This window comes from Nothoprocta perdicaria, unplaced genomic scaffold (assembly GCF_003342845.1).
Source record: "Nothoprocta perdicaria isolate Ctin4 unplaced genomic scaffold, notPer1 scaffold_33, whole genome shotgun sequence".
NCBI classification, from domain to species: Eukaryota; Metazoa; Chordata; class Aves; order Tinamiformes; family Tinamidae; genus Nothoprocta; species Nothoprocta perdicaria.
In genome coordinates, this window is record NW_020455566.1 from 2,893,745 (window position 1) to 2,909,310 (window position 15,566).

General features: G+C 52.3%; 2 protein-coding genes across 2 annotated transcripts; one reads left to right on the forward strand and one right to left on the reverse strand.

Moving 5' to 3' along the window:
• The first annotated feature begins 484 nt into the window (after window positions 1-484).
• Window positions 485-6,747, forward strand: RBBP4 (RB binding protein 4, chromatin remodeling factor). Its single transcript, XM_026043572.1, has 11 exons — window positions 485-722; window positions 1,158-1,303; window positions 1,795-1,968; window positions 2,792-2,907; window positions 3,054-3,214; window positions 3,333-3,459; window positions 3,583-3,660; window positions 4,761-4,837; window positions 4,952-5,009; window positions 5,103-5,213; window positions 6,112-6,747. The coding sequence occupies exons 1-11, from the start codon at window positions 664-666 to the stop codon at window positions 6,175-6,177; spliced, it is 1,173 nt and encodes a 390-aa protein (XP_025899357.1). The 5' UTR covers window positions 485-663; the 3' UTR covers window positions 6,178-6,747.
• A 1,336-nt stretch (window positions 6,748-8,083) lies between these two features.
• SYNC (syncoilin, intermediate filament protein) lies at window positions 8,084-11,928 on the reverse strand. Its single transcript, XM_026043450.1, has 3 exons — window positions 10,887-11,928; window positions 9,642-9,766; window positions 8,084-8,591 (listed from the first exon to the last, which is right to left on the reverse strand). The coding sequence occupies exons 1-3, from the start codon at window positions 11,925-11,927 to the stop codon at window positions 8,525-8,527; spliced, it is 1,233 nt and encodes a 410-aa protein (XP_025899235.1). The 5' UTR covers window position 11,928; the 3' UTR covers window positions 8,084-8,524.
• Window positions 11,929-15,566: the final 3,638 nt, after the last annotated feature.

The following is a 15,566-nucleotide window of genomic DNA, read 5'->3' on the forward strand; positions in this document are numbered from 1 at the left end:
CGCCAGGGGGCGCGCGGGGGCTGCTGGGGCGGCCGCGAGGCCGGTTGGGGGGGGCGGGGAGAGCGGCCTTGTTGTGGCCTCAGCGCCGGCCTGGTCGGGAGGCCCCGGTTTCATTAACTTTATTTGTGAAATAAACGGGACGGGGCCGCGGAGCCGGGAAGCGGGAAGGGCCCCGGGTGCGTGAGAGGCCCCCCCGCCTCAACGGGAGAGCGGGGGGGGCAGCCGCCCCTTGCGGCAGCACTGCCCCCCCCCGTCCAATCATCCTTAATACCCTTATTTTTGCTTCCCCCCATATCCCGTGGCACAATATTGCACAGTTTTGCCATGCTGCTTCTTTAAGGTGATGCAGTTTAATATAATCAAGGTCAATTTGGAGCCCTATACATGGAGACAAAGATTATCCCGTGCAAAGAGAGTGTTTTGGGTGATTTAATAACTAACCCTGCTGCCCCACCAGCAAAACAGGGTGATGTTGCAGCCTTTTATTCATTGTCCACTTGTGGCTTTTTCTGTATGACTTCAATACATCCGCGAAGGCTAATTTTATGCCTTTATAAATAAACCCAACCTTTAGCAGCCTTTGACGATGCGGTGGAAGAACGTGTGATCAACGAAGAGTATAAAATATGGAAGAAGAATACGCCTTTCTTATACGATCTGGTAATGACCCATGCGCTGGAATGGCCCAGCTTGACTGCCCAGTGGCTTCCCGACGTGACAAGGTAAATCGGTGTCTGTTTTGTAAAGAGGAAGGTGTCATTTATCACTGAGAACACATTTTCATACGTTTCATTTTGCAGCCTTTTTGCAGCTTCCCTTAAGAAAGCAAAAAACCCTCTCCACAAAAAAATGGAGATATAATTTCAATACCAAAGCGCTGTTGGCAACTTGTCTTGTATAGTGTGGCACCATGTGGTGCTAAGCTTCCAGACCAATGTTTTTGCAGATTATGTTCATGTACCTCACAATTTTATTCCGTTGAATTGCAAATATCTCTTAAGAGAAGGCAAGAGAGCGGCGCTGTGTTTATTTTATTTAGACACATAGCCTGTGTTATGAGAGTTTTAAGATGAGGTTTATCTGGAGTTAAATGTTTTAATCTGCGCAGTGTATGTGTAAAATCCTCTTGTTTCTTATGTATTTCTCTTCCCCTGCAGACCTGAGGGCAAAGATTTCAGTATTCATCGCTTGGTCCTGGGGACCCATACCTCAGATGAGCAAAATCACCTTGTGATAGCTAGTGTGCAGCTGCCCAACGATGATGCACAGTTTGATGCTTCGCACTATGATAGTGAGAAAGGAGGTAAGGAACCAGAGATGTGAATCAAGTGGAGTTTTAGCTGCCCTTTCCTCCCCGTTTCAAGAGAATATTGGTCTCTCCTTAGTTTTCAGGCAATGAAATACAGATGCTGCACCTAAAATAATCAGTTTGTTTCTAAGTTGTACATTTAACTGACAAATGCAGTCTATAATATACATATGTAATGTTTTAGAAGTAGAACTTTGAAGAAATGAGTTAGTAGGTTTGCTGCAAAAGTATATGCCTCTAACTGGCTCTGAAGTTAGCTGAAATCTTGGTATTTTGATGCTACAACTATGGGTATTGAAAATAACATGCCATTTGAAAACTAGTTTATTCTAGTTAGCATGTTATGTTCTGGTTTGTTTTTTTTAATATGTGTGTGACTGTTTTGTCAAAATATGGGCTTAGTTGTACCCAGTAATTGAGTGTGGATCTCTAGATCTTGGTCTGAAAGTGTCGTATTATTTACTACTGTTGAATTCTCCTTTCAGAATTTGGAGGCTTTGGGTCAGTTAGTGGAAAAATTGAAATTGAAATCAAGATAAATCACGAGGGAGAAGTTAACAGAGCACGTTACATGCCGCAAAACCCATGTATAATTGCCACCAAGACACCATCCAGTGATGTTCTTGTCTTTGATTACACCAAGCACCCTTCTAAACCAGGTATCTACATCTTTGTTGTGTCTGTGCTTCAGAACTCCTGTGAAAGTCACTACCAGCCATTCCTTAAGAAAAGGTGATGGTTGTGCAGAAGACACTGGGAAATTATGGGGTGCACCTCATCTGTAATGTGAAAGGCAAGTGGGTATTGAGTATAAAATAGTATTTTAAGTAAAGCGTATACATATAGGACTCCAATATGTGTCAGTGGAAAAATATATCTATTTTGCCTCTTTGTTGCACATCTTGCCATGTACTTGGAGGGGTGGAAGGTACTTGCTGGCCAGTTGGCAGTTGATTTGCTGTGTAGCTGAGCTGCGTTCCTGATCTGCAAGGGGAGTCATAGGAATTTACTGATTAATTGGGCAAGATCGTATAGAATGACTAGTTTTACTGATTGTGGGAGGATCTAACTCCTGAGTGCAGTTGGAGATGAATCCAGCAGGTCATTTAGGAAGAATTTTTTGAGGAGGATCTGGGTTACCCTGTTCAGCTGGACCAGGTGTGTCAAACCAAGCACACGGGTGCTTTGGCCCCTCAGCAAGTAGTACAGTGTGATATGGAGTTAGAACGGACCATTGCTAGATCATCCAGCTACAGAAAACAGCAACCTGGAAAAACTTGCAATGTGTTCTTATTAGGTCAAAAAGAAAATCATCTCTGTGTTGCCTCAGTACATTCTGTTTCAATGAGGTAACTCTTTGCTTGGGGAAAATGATCAGGAGGAGAGAGAGGGATGCTGCTGGAAATGTCAAAGTTCGCTAAAGCACAGCAAGACTCGTGTCAAACGTTTAGGCACCTGAGTTCTTAGGCTGCATCTTTACAGATCCTTCTGGTGAGTGTAACCCTGACCTGCGTCTTCGTGGACATCAGAAGGAAGGTTATGGGCTGTCTTGGAACCCTAACCTGAGCGGGCATTTGCTCAGTGCCTCTGATGATCATGTGAGTACTTCAAATAGAGCTCTGACGAAATCTGCGCTTTGTTTGGCAAAAGTTCCTGCTTTTGGAGGTGTGGGGGGGAGGGGGAATAGAGTTGCTGCCTAAAGGTGCAGTCCTCCTATTGATTAAATTGATTTATTTATTTTAAGACCATCTGCTTGTGGGATATTAGTGCTGTTCCAAAAGAAGGCAAAGTGGTGGATGCAAAGACCATCTTCACAGGGCATACAGCAGTAGTAGAAGATGTATCCTGGCACCTGCTCCACGAATCTCTTTTTGGATCTGTTGCTGATGATCAGAAGCTCATGATGTAAGTAGGGTAATGTCTTAAAAAACAGAATTGCCATCCCTTTCCTTACTCATCTATACCCTACCTCACTAAAATGGAGTATAAACCTTTGTTTCGATTCTGTATTTTCTTTTTACAGTTGGGATACTCGGTCAAATAACACCTCCAAGCCTAGTCATTCAGTGGATGCTCACACTGCTGAGGTCAACTGCCTCTCTTTTAATCCCTACAGTGAATTTATCCTGGCTACAGGATCAGCTGATAAGGTTTGTCTTACCTAAAAGTGCTTGGAGCACTTTTAGGTTTAGTTTCTGATGCATGAATGTGGGGATATATGTTGATTACTTCAGGAAAAAAGAAAGACTTGTTGTTCTTTGCCTTTTGACCAGACCGTTGCTCTATGGGATTTGAGGAACCTAAAGCTGAAGCTGCACTCCTTTGAATCGCACAAAGATGAAATATTTCAGGTACAGCCAAATGTCCTTGTCTTTTATGACTTAGCTCATCTTAACTATCTTGAAAAAATGAAGAACACTTGTTTTCCACTTATATTTATATTGAAATATATTTGCATTTAAAAACTCACATGTTTTCTCTCATCTACTCAGGATTTTGTTAGCTTGCTCGTGTGGAGCTGTGTGGGGCAGAGCTCTGCTACAGATAGGGGTGTCCAGCAAGCCAAGCAGAGGGTGAAACAAGGAAAGGATAGAAAGCTTTGTCCGCAACGTAGGAGTGAAATGCTATCAGTGCAGAGCAAATCTAAATTATTCATGGCAGCAGATTGAAGCAGGGAGGCACAATGAAGCAGCTGCAGCTTCTCAGCCTGGTCCGATACGAAGGCTTTGCCTGGTGACCAGTTAAGGGGATTGCCAGGCCATCTAGTGACAATGAGTGATTGCAAAATTTACTGGTATAAATATAGAACATTAACATCACTGGTAGCATGTGCTTTGCAGAAACAATATTTCCATCTTCAACTCATACATGCCTCAGAAGAAAAATATGTAGAGTTTTTTTTGATACAAGGATTGTTACTTGACGACTGTAGTTACTTCTAAATAAAATTAGACTTGGAATCTTGAAATGCCAGGTTTGTGTGCAGAACTCTGTGCTCTTTCCTAATCTTGTTATCCTATTAAGTGCTATGTTTTGGAAAGATTTATCTCCAGCAGTGGTGGTTAATGTGAGCTTTTGGGGCTGTTCAGCTTAGTTACAGTCCTTCTTTGTTTTGTTTTCCTTTATAAACTATTCCTCCTATTTAAGGTACACGTTTGTTTGTGTGCTCTGTATTAAGGTGAGGAGCAGCTAATATAATTGGGACTTCTTTACACTTTGCAACATGTAGTCTTTGTTAAGAGTATAGGCTAAGGTACCATTGGAACTTGAATGCCTCTTCAGTGTATGAATGTTCACAAACACACTTCCTATGTGAGAATATTGAGTTGATGTTAATTTGAATTTTCGTGGAGTTTTCCTGCTGTAAAATAATTTGAAGTCTGTCGTGACCATTTGCCATGCTGTATCTTCTTAAAACTAACTTCCTTTCTAAACATATTTTTGTCTGTAGGTTCAGTGGTCTCCCCATAATGAAACCATTCTGGCCTCCAGTGGCACTGACCGGAGGCTAAATGTTTGGGACTTGAGGTGAGTCTCAAATTAGTCACGTTGTTCTGACAGAGTATTACTCTTGAATTGTATATGACACCTGAGGGGAGGAAGAAAAAGCAAAAACTAATTTTCCCTTTGTTTTTATTACAGTAAAATTGGAGAAGAGCAGTCCCCTGAGGATGCTGAGGATGGCCCTCCAGAGCTGTTGGTAAGCCTTTGGGTCTCATTAAACCCTTCATCTCTGCCATGAAGATTTAATTGAATGATCTGAAAACATTCCCTTCTTATTTCTCCAATCCAGTTTATTCATGGTGGTCATACTGCAAAGATATCTGATTTCTCCTGGAATCCGAATGAACCCTGGGTAATTTGTTCTGTATCAGAAGACAATATCATGCAAGTCTGGCAAATGGTAAGTCATTTGGGAAAGTGCGGGAAGTGGTAGATAAGAGCTGCTGTTTAACTGCCTGGATTTCAGCATTCCTGGGTTTATTTACAGCTCTCAGAATGACTTGCTTTGTAGCACTAGCTGAACCTCAAAGGGATTGTGAAATCCATTTTAGGTTTGACAGAAACAAGGACTTAAAAATACTGAAAAGCTGCTTCATGTTTCTCATGATTTTTTTTTTTAAAAAAAAAAAAGGTAGAAGTCTTTTTATTTTATTTTCCCTTTCCTGTAAGGATGAAAATACAGTGTGTGAGAGCCAAAGGTGAAACTGAAGGTGCTGTTAATTATTATCTTAAAGAATTAAATCTCTGTTGATAATATAAATGCCCTCCTGTAGATGGAAAGAGGTGGGAATAAGTAGAAAAATATGCTAACCTCAAATTAACACTATTTACAATTTTAGAAAATAATCTTATGTAACTTGAATGACCTCTGACAAGGTCATTCTTCTAATTTTTGTTTGTTTATGAATTGGCTCACAGCAGCCCTGTTCTTAATACAGTCTCTGTCCTTAACGCTGCTCTATATAGTTCTTTTGGCGGATGCTGTTGCAAAGTAGAGCATATATTACATGTATGCAAAATACTCTTTTAACGTAACGCGGTGATTTCTAGATTAAGAAGGCAGATACCTAAAAGCTACATTAACTTGATGAATACTTCTGAAATGTTTTGAAAATATGATTTTTATGAAAAAAAAGGTTATTTGTGTTACTACTTCAATGTTCAGTGGCCTTGAGGGATCATAGATATGAGATACTTATCTGAAGCTTGAAACAACAACTTTTCAAAATGTTCCAGCAGTTACAATCTTTTTATGTGCTTTTTTACATGCTCTTTCAGCTTTTCCATTTATATTGCAGGCTGAGAACATATATAATGATGAAGACCCCGAAGGAAGCGTGGATCCAGAAGGTCAAGGATCCTAGATGATGACCTTTTCCTGTTTTTAGTCTTTTCCCTTTCTTCCCTCTCAACCCTCCAATTGACTTAACACTGGTTTTGAGACACACGTAGACTTTGTGTTCAGCCATCCTTATGTAGATACCATCAACGATGCTTTTTAGCCCAGACAGCGAGTACTCCTTAAGATGAGGGTTTAACCTGACTCAACTGGTACTGCGCTGTAGCTTCTTGTTTGAGTTTCTTACAGCAACCTCTTGTGTATAGAGCTGGCTGTCCCATTTAGCTGCCTTTGTTACACAGAGCAAACTTGATTTTTTTTTTTCTAAAAGTCTATCCTTTTTCCGTCTTTGGCTTGCTACAGCTATGGGTTTTTGCCTAATTTAAATAAAAGTTAAATTGCTAGAGCTGCCAGAATATGCTTGAGTGAATGCCACCCCAATGATAAAGGTGTTAATTCCCTAGCAGTTCAGAAGTGGAGCATGTGAGAGGCCTCGTCCTCTTCAGCAAGACTTGTCTTGGGGTTCCTGTAGTTAGGCCACACCTGTGTGGGTATTTCTGCTTTTGCAGATACAAAACAGACCTGCAGATTCTGACTTCAACTAGTATTACATTTCTTTCTGTATTTTTTTTTTTTTTTTTTTTTTTTTTTTTTTTTTGCTTCTCCACTTGTAATTTTGGGGTTTTCATTGTTTCCTTCCTTCTTCCCCTCCCCTTTTCTCCCATCTGCTGGGCACCAGCGGTTTGGATACCTTAGTACCTTAGCAATACCTGCCGACCTCTGTTCGTCTGCCATGTATCTTGCTCTATTGTGTGTTTCTTGAGCTGTGTTTTCACATATATTTCTTTCCTTTCTGTGAAATGGTTTTTTAAAACTTGGGGCCACCAAGTTGTAAAGGTGTATGTTTTTACCGACCGATGTCCCGCAGATGGCACGCCCCGTGATCTAAAACAGCATTGGTAGCTGGTATCCATAAAAGAACCTCCATGTGGATGAACTACTTTTTTAGGAGTTAGTCCTTGACCACTCGTTCCTGCACATCTTCCACTGTCCTGTTCCACCAGCAACCTGTTGCTCTCCATGCTCTCCATGACTAATTGCGTGTAAGTGCTTCAGATGGAATAAATTTTTCTACATAAACGCTGTGTAGCTTTGCTTTGTGCAGATGTTTTTCTTCTGCATGAACTCCTTTCTGAGGGCTGAGCCGTACCTCTTAAGAAAGTGCTGAACTGAGTGTGTAGAGGTTTCATGCCCATAAAAGACAGTACCGACTTCTAGGAGGACTCAAGGTTTAAGCAGGAAATTCTGCAGTGGAAAAAATGGACAAAGGACTCTCTCTGTATGGGAGCAGTGAGATGCTAGGTGCTGGTGTGGATGTGCCTGATGTTTCCCCTGCCCCCTCATCGGGTTGTTTCCTATTTCAATGATCTTAATGCAAATAAATCCCCTCTGTATCTCTCCCTGCTCCATCAGTTTCCCTTTCCAACTTGTAGGGAGCTGTAACTGCATCTTCCAAGGGTAAGCTTCAGACAGTGGGAGCTGTGATGACTCTGACATCTGTATGTTCATGAAAATGTTTTTTGCACCACGGACCTGCTCTTCAAGGCCACCACCTCTTGTTTCTGCTGCTTGCTTTGTGAAAAGAGTACCCAATATCTCCAAGCAGGCAAGAAGGGAGAACACTTTACTGTCTGAATTTCCCATCTGCCTGTAACCCTTAGCACTGAACTTTCTTTTAATTATTCTAATAATCTGTAACATGGATAATTGGATACCTTACAGGCACCTTGGCTAGATCATAGGAGCTTGTTCTTCTCTGTGAGGCAGCGGTTTGAGAAAGAAAAGGATTCTTCAACTCTAGCCTTTATTTTCAGTGTGAGACTTTATAGAAAGTGGAAACCATTTACCCACAGCGCTCAGTGTGTGGCCCACGTTGAACATGTCACGATACAGCAGAGACCCACTGAACTACAAAAGAAAATTCCCCTTAAAAGGATGAAGCTTCTCTTGCATGTAAACTTTAAAAATCACCCCCTGCACCTGGCTTGCAGCACGGTGCTTTCTGCACAGGCTTCTACACTCATCTAGGAAACAAGACAAGATACATTTTCCCATCACAGCAAAACATCCATCCACGATTCTTATATATATATATATATATCTAGCTTCAGTGCAAGTCTCTTTTTCCCTGCTCCTCTGTGGAAAAGCAGCTTTCTTCCATCAACAGCAGCACCCCACGAAATCCAAACACGTATTTGTCAAGTAGTCCCGCTTTCTGGCAGCTGCTTGGCAAAAGGTGGGTAGGAAGCAAGGGGGAAACGGCCCCTGCAGCTGCCCCTCTCCTTGGCTTTTGGCAAAAACGGGAAGAGCCGTCATTCCTCGTACTCCTCTGCTTTCCCTTCTGATTTGCAGAGGTGGCCGTAGGTTTCTAAGCAGCCCCTGGAGGGATAGAAAGGGCATTTAGGCTGCTGAATGTGACCTCGAGGAAGCAGGGGATGGGGACGTGAGCTGTATCCCAGAAATGCTGTTCCTTCTCCCAGGCTGGGAGTCATAGGGGAAGCAGCTTGCTACGTGCATGGTCAGGAGCGTGCGGATAGCCGGGCTTTCCAGGGATAAACGCGAAGATGCGTTCCCAGTTTTCTAGAGCTCATCTGTGGTGCAAACTGCGGGAGAAGGCAGCTCGGGGCCGTGCTTAACTCAGATTTCCCCGATCAGATGTGGAAACATAATGAGGTGAGTTCACATTTCACGAGCCTAACGCGCTATCGCTTCCACTGAGGGCAATTCATAAATTCCCAGGGGTTACGAGGCGGCCGCCGCTGCACCCAGGCTTAAATGTTGGCCTCAGCAACCTGTGATTTAGAAGGAGCCCAAATAGCAAAGACAGGGTTGCTGGTATATCCCTGCTCGTGGCAGGAATATCCTCCCCTGGCACGTTTGCATAAGCCACTTTGAAGGGAGAAATGAGGGAAAAGGATACTAGAGCAACAGTGAAACTACAGAAAAGGGTCAAGGGTGTGTAATGACTGCGGCTGTAGCAGTAAGAACACAACGTTTGGTAAGCAAAAGAGCCCACAAAGTTGTCACCATTTTCTGGAGCTTTCTAATATCCCATATAATAAAGAATTCCAAGTAAAGCCAGCACTTGGATTCCTGAATACAAGGTAACTCTTTCTTGGTAAAGAAAATCTGCAGCAATGTTTTCTGAACTTAAAACTCAGGTCCCTTCCAGGTATTGATAAGGGAACAGCTCATCTTTAAGTTGCTGTTCCCTGCAAAACAATCCCTGCTTGTCATTTGCACAGGAATTTCCATCAAATCACTCTTTGCTGGAGGGAGAAAGACTCCGGAATTGCCTGGGAGCCCGAGGTTTATCTCAGGGCTATATAAGCCCCGCCTGGGTGTGAGGCTCCTTCCAAAGCCTTCTCCACGAGCCCTTCCTGACCGTCCCGCTCCGCAGCTTTGCAAAGAGAAGAGGAGGCAACTGACTTGTAGATGGAGAGCTCCTGGTGGAGGCTGCTCCGCAGCTCCTGCAGCTCCTGGTTCTTGCGCTGCTGCAGCTGCACGCCGTTCCTGAGCTCCTTCAGCCGCTCCTCCAGCTCCTCCACTTGCTCCTGGGGTTAAGGACACGAGGCTGAGTTACACAGGCCTGGCTCCTCCCGGGGCTGCATGGGGAAATACTGCCATGGTTTGAAAAAAACCTGCACAAAAAGCATTGCTTTGCTGGCAGAACAGAGCTTGGGCTGCGCTGTAGCAGCCCGGCTCCTTCGGGAAGCTGCCAGGCCGGGGAGAGAGCAGTTACGGAGCGAGAAGCTGGCAGCGTCGAGGGGCTGCGGATTAACGGTGGGGCCCCTTTGCCAAATGCTCCCTTGGAGGGATTGAATTGCTCGTCCCCTCGGCGGGAGATGGGGCGGGGGGATGTGGGGGAACGTGCGGCGCTGCCGCCGCATTCGCTTATGGATAACGGGGGAGAGGCTGCCTGCACCCCAGCAGCGGGAAGGGCAGGAGGCCGGGCTGGACTTTGCTGGGAGCAACTTCCCTGCACAAGGATTGGATTTTATAGGAGAAGTCCCGGGCTCAGCGGCCGGGAGAGCGGCCCAGGCGTTGCTAAAGCCAGAGTTTCCTCCAGACCGGAAAGCTGAACCAGGCTTGGACCCGGCTGGGAGAGCTCCTCGCTCACGTTTGCATTCGTCTTTTCACATCTAGCCTCCAATTCGAGCAAAAACTGGCAAGTCGCAGTGCTCTCCGCTCACCGCACTTTCTCCTTAGGGCCTCCCCTAGAGCTCCAAGCTAAATCCCGCATGGAAAGTGCACTCTGAGTATCTGTGTCCTTGCTCCCCAGCACTGCTCAGCACAGCCGGGATCTCACTGCGGGCTGGGAATTTCCCTTCTCTGCCTTTTCTTTTCCCCAAAGCAAAGAGAAGAACCCAAGGAGCCCATTTTCCTTCCCCGAAATCAATGAGCTGAATTCGAGGAACCCGTTTTCCTCCCCCAAAGCAATGAGAAGAACCCAAGGAGCCCCTTTTCCTCTCCCAAAGCAATAAGGAGCCCCTATTCCCGACACTGGCTGGCTGAACCCTTGCCGCTTCCCCACTGCATCCCTCCAACCCCTGCCCGCCAGGCTGCAGGGATGCCGGGGCCCACAGGCAATATATGACCTTATTGCCCTGCTTCCCGCCCCATCCCTCCGCAATACCCTCCGGAGCACGAGCGGAGCGCGGAGCAGGCACATACCCGGTACTGCCGGACCTCCTCATCCCGCTTGCGCTTGGCCAGGGCCATCTGCTCCTCGAGGCTGCCGTTGCAGCGGCGCAGGCGGGCGGCCTCGGCCTGCAGCGGCCGCAGGGCGTCGCGCAGGGCGTGCAGCTCGGCGTGCAGCGGGCGCAGCGCCGCCGCGCCGGCCTCGCGCCGCTGCAGCAGCCGCAGCAGCTGCGGCTCGTAGCGCTCCTCCAGCCCGCGGCGGCTCCGCGCCACCAGGCTCGCCAGGGCGGCCGAGAGCCGCCGGCTCTCCTGCAGGAAGGGCACGTCCCGGGAATCCGGCGGCGCCTCCAGCCGCTGCCTGGCCGCCTCGGCCTCCTTCCCGCAGCATTCCCGCAGCCGCGCCAGCTCCTCGGAGAGCTGCCCGGCGCGTGCCTCCAGCTCGCCGCGCGCCGCTGCCGCCTGGTCCAGCTCCTGCCGCTGCCTCTGCAGCCGGTACTCGCAGGCCACGCACTCCCTCGTCACCTTGAAGAGCTGCCGCTTCACCTGCCCCATCTCGTCCCGCAGGTTGTCCCGCTCCAGCTCCGCCTTGGCCAGCAGCCGGTGCGCGGCCAGGATCTCCTCGTGCGCCCGGCGGATCTCCTGCAGCGCCGGCTCGCGCAGCCGCGACAGCTCCCGGATCAGCTCGTCCCGCTCCTGCTCCAGCCGCGCCACGGCCTCGATGCACTCCTGGAAGCGGTCGCCCAGCTCCTCCAGGGACAGGCTCGGCTGTCCCGAGCCCTCGGCGCCCTCCGGCGCCTCCTCGGCACCCATTTCCAGCAGGGCCCCTGCTCCATCTGCAGCCACTTTCCAGGGGATCCCTGCTGCGTCTGCGGCCACTTCCCATGGGATGTCTGCCTCGTCTGCATCTACATCCAGCAGGATCCCTTCTCCATCTGCATCCACTGCCCATGGGATCCCTTCTCCTTCTGCATCCACTTCCCATGGGATTGCTTCTCCATATGCATCCACTTCCCACAGGATCCCTTCGCCATGTGCATCTGTCTCCCATGGGATCTCCGTTGCATCTTCATCCATCTCCAGCGGGCTCCCTGCCCCATCCGCAGCCCCCTCCAGCGGGCTCCCCGGCACGGCGACCTCCAAGGACGGCTCTGCCGGAGGCTCCTGCAGCACCTGCCGGGCGCCTGGGCTGCCCGTGGCCTCCAGAGCAGCCGCCGCGGCCACTGCCGGGCCCGAGGGTCCGTGCGAGACACCCGACTCTGGAGAGGAGCCCGTAGCCGCCGGCACCGGGGAGGCTCCCGGCTCCGCAGCCGCGGACGGCTCTGCCGGTGGCTCTGGCGCTGCCATCAGCTCCCTGCAAACAAGAGGCCATATGAGACAGAGTGATGATTGCAACAGGTCTCAGCCCACCCCCATGCCACCAGCTGCAGCACTGAGTCCCAAAGGAAGCCGTGGACCCCGAGCGCTTTGGCAGCGGAGGGCAAGCGCGGGGCCTCCTTCCAGCGTCGCCGGCAGCTCTCCAGGCGTTGGGAAGGAGCCCGCGCTCTGCGCCAGCTCCGGCTCATCCCTGCAGTGCCACCGAGCCGCCCGCGTACCCCAGCCCCTACCTGCCCCAGGCCCCTGGCAGCTTCGCGGCCGAGCGGTGCCGGGGGCTCCGCGGCGGTGCCGGTGCCGGTGCCGGTGCCAGCGGCGCGACGGTGCCCGCGGCCCCGCGGCGCTGCGGGCTGAGCTCACGCCTCGTCATCGCCGGAGGAATGAGCGCAGCCTGGCAGCACTGCGGCTTCAAGGAAAGCGCCGATTTTCACCGATACTTTCTCTCCTAATAAGGTAGTTTTCTGCGGCGCTGACACATCAGCGCCCCGGACCGTCCGTTGGCCGGGCGGGACGTGCGGGAAAAGGTGGGGAGAGGGATCCGCTTGCGCGGCCCCAGCGCTTATTTCCAAACTTCTCCATGGCGGTGACAGCCCCAGGGGGGTTGTCCCCCCCTTCCCACCATCCTCGTTGACCGGGACCCCCCCCAAGCGGTGCTGGCCGCTGCCCCCAGGCTGCTCCTACCTCGGTGTGCGGGAGCCCGGTGGGTGCCACCCGCCGCGCCGCGGGGCTGGCCCATGGTGTGCACGCGATATTAATAACGGCGGCTGGGAACGGCCCCCCCGGGCGAGCAGCCGCAGCCGGGCGGCCGCCCGCCCCGAGCAGGAGGAGGAGGAGGGCGGGGAAGGCCGCGCGCGCCCGGCACAGGCTGCCGCCCCGCCGCGCATCCCCCTGCGCGCTCCGTGCCCGGGGGAGGTTTCCCTTTGCGCAGCCTCCAGCCCGCCCCTTCCCTCCGGACACGGATCCCGGCTCCGCACAGAGCCCGAGGCTGCGGGAAGCTGGGACCCCCCCATGCCCCGGAGCACGTGTGGGCTCTGCCGATGGGCACCACGGGCAAAGGCTGCGGGACGGCCGCGAGGCCGCATCCCGCTGCGGAGACCCCGCGACGCGCCCGGCCCGCAGTGCCGCGGGGAGCCCGGCGCGGCCGCCCCACCTGCGCCCGCCGGCGCCCAGGAAGTCGCCGCTCAGGAAGTCGCCCGCTTACGTGCCCCAAAACGGGCTTGTGACACCACGTCCGCCCATGCCCGCCCGCGGGCAGCCCGCACGGGTCCTTCCCTTTTCTCCTATCCCAACCCCTTCCCCTTTCCCCTATCCCAACCCTGTTGCATTTTCTACCTCCCGTGGCCCCGCTCTCCTTCAGCTCCTCTCTCCCTCTTCCCCACCCAGCGCCTCCATCCAGCCCCTTGACTCAGCAAGGGAGGAATGCTCTTAATTCGGCCGCGTTGCGCCTATAAATATAAATATAAATCCCTATGCGCGAGTGCCAAGGGGCCGAAGTGGAGGGTGACGAGGGCTGGGTGCCACCAGCTCCAGCGCATCCCGCCCACCAGGCCCAGCTGTTGCCCTCGGTCAGCGGATGATCCCGGCGCTTTGGGGCACGTGGCCAGGACGTGCCGGGCTCGGTGTCCGCTGGGCTCCGGTGCTGCTCCTGCAGTGCGGCGCCCTGGAAAACAGCAGCTCCGGGTGCTTATCGGCGGCGCTGCTGGAGGGGGAAAGCAAAAGGCCGGGGCTGTTTGAGCAACACGAAGGGTTTGGGCTGTGCAAAACAAAAGGAAAAATCCCAGCATCTCCGATCGCTGGACTCGGAGAGCTGCTAAAAATAACCGCTCAGCGGAGAGCGGAACGTGCCCGGGGGCACCTGCTGCCCCCGCGCGCTCGGCCAGCGCCGCCGCTGCCGTCCCCTGGCTGCATCCTCCCCATGCACCCCCTGTGCGGAGCCGGGGTGTCGGCCGGTTCGGCCGCACCTTGGGCTCACCGGTGCCAAGGCTGGCAGAGGAGGAGGCCGCCTCCCGCAGGGAGGCTGCAGCGGGACGCAGGGACCTTGGCGGCGCCGGCGGCTCCCACTTATCTGCGGGCGGGGAGGCCCGGGCCGCGCGGCGGCAAAGGGGCTGCGGAGGCAGCGCGCTCGGCGCGGAGCCCAGATAAGGGGGTTAAGCAGCTGCGTTGCTCCTGCGGGCCCCGGCGCTCCTGCAGCTCCGTGTGCAAGGTGTGCGCAAGTGTGCACCAATGGGCGTGCGCGTGCACGCATGCCCATGCACGTGCATGCATGGCTGTGTGCATGGGAGTGCATTCTTGGTCATGGGTGCATGCATGGCTGCATGCATGTGCGCGTGTGTACATGCCTGAATGCTTTTGCGTGCATGGGTGCGTGTGCATGGGTGCACATTATCGAGTCTGCCTGCATGCATGAATGCATGCATGTGTGTGCATGGGCGTGTATGTGCATGTGTGGTTGTGTGCATGCTCAGGTGCGTGTGCACTCTTGGGTATGTGTGCATGCATCGGTGCATGCATGTGCGTGCATGGGCGTGCATGTGTGTGCATGTACAAGCATGCAGCTCCGTCTCATGAGCAGCTTCCAGCCCTGATTTGAAACCCTGCACTGGCCTCCGCGTCCCGTGGGCCTCCAGCACGAGCCCAGTGCCGCCGAGCACGACGGTCGCCCTCCAGTCCCACATGGACCTTGTCCAGGCTGCCAGCAGGTGTTAATGATTAACGAGGTCTTAATGAGTAACGAGGCTGTGGAGCGCCTGGAACAGAAAGGGAAAAAGGGCACCGCAGCTACGTGTGAGCGCGCAGAAAGGCTGCGAGGAGAGGGTTGTTCTGGGGAATTGGGAGCGCGTTTCCCGCGGGCCGGGCAGGCAGACGCGCCGGGCAGGCGGCTCCGCTGCTCCCTGCGCCTTTCCCGTCATTTCCCGAGTGCGGCAGGTTCTCCGGGAACGCCGCCAGGCTCTGGGGGAGCCTCCGTGCGCTAAGTGCGCTGCTGCGGCCGTGCCCCGAGGGACCGCGGCGGCGCCGCCAGCCCGGCCCGACGCGCATCTTCCTCCTCCTCCTCATCCTGCTCCTGCTCCTCATTCCTCCCGCTCGGATTTCGGGGGTCCCCGTCCCTGGGTCCCCTCGCAGGGGGTCCCCTCGCTGTCCCCGCCCTCAGGACTGGCAGCGGCGGCGGCCCCACCGCGTCCCCCTCCCCCGGGACCCCCCGCCGCCCCGAGGGGGTCCCCCGTGGCGCCACCTGCGCGGGAGGCGTGGCCCCGGGGAGGGGCGTGGCCCGGGGGCGTGGTGTGTCTGGAGGGGGCGTGTCCCGACGGAGGGGCGTGCCCCGCTGGCGGGAGTGTCCCGAGGGGC

Bases quoted from the DNA above. Each gene is read 5' to 3' on its own strand.
- RBBP4 (XM_026043572.1), top strand. From the start codon at position 664: ATGACCCATGCGCTGGAATGGCCCAGCTTGACTGCCCAGTGGCTTCCC. The intron at 3,460-3,582 runs GTTTGTCTTACC...CCTTTTGACCAG, and splicing joins CTACAGGATCAGCTGATAAG to ACCGTTGCTCTATGGGATTT. The intron at 5,010-5,102 runs GTAAGCCTTTGG...TCTCCAATCCAG, and splicing joins ATGGCCCTCCAGAGCTGTTG to TTTATTCATGGTGGTCATAC.
- SYNC (XM_026043450.1), bottom strand. From the start codon at position 11,927: ATGGATGAAGATGCAACGGAGATCCCATGGGAGACAGATGCACATGGC. The intron at 9,767-10,886 runs GTATGTGCCTGC...CCTTAACCCCAG, and splicing joins AGGAGGTCCGGCAGTACCGG to GAGCAAGTGGAGGAGCTGGA. The intron at 8,592-9,641 runs GTCAGTTGCCTC...CTATCCCTCCAG, and splicing joins CAGGAGCTCTCCATCTACAA to GGGCTGCTTAGAAACCTACG.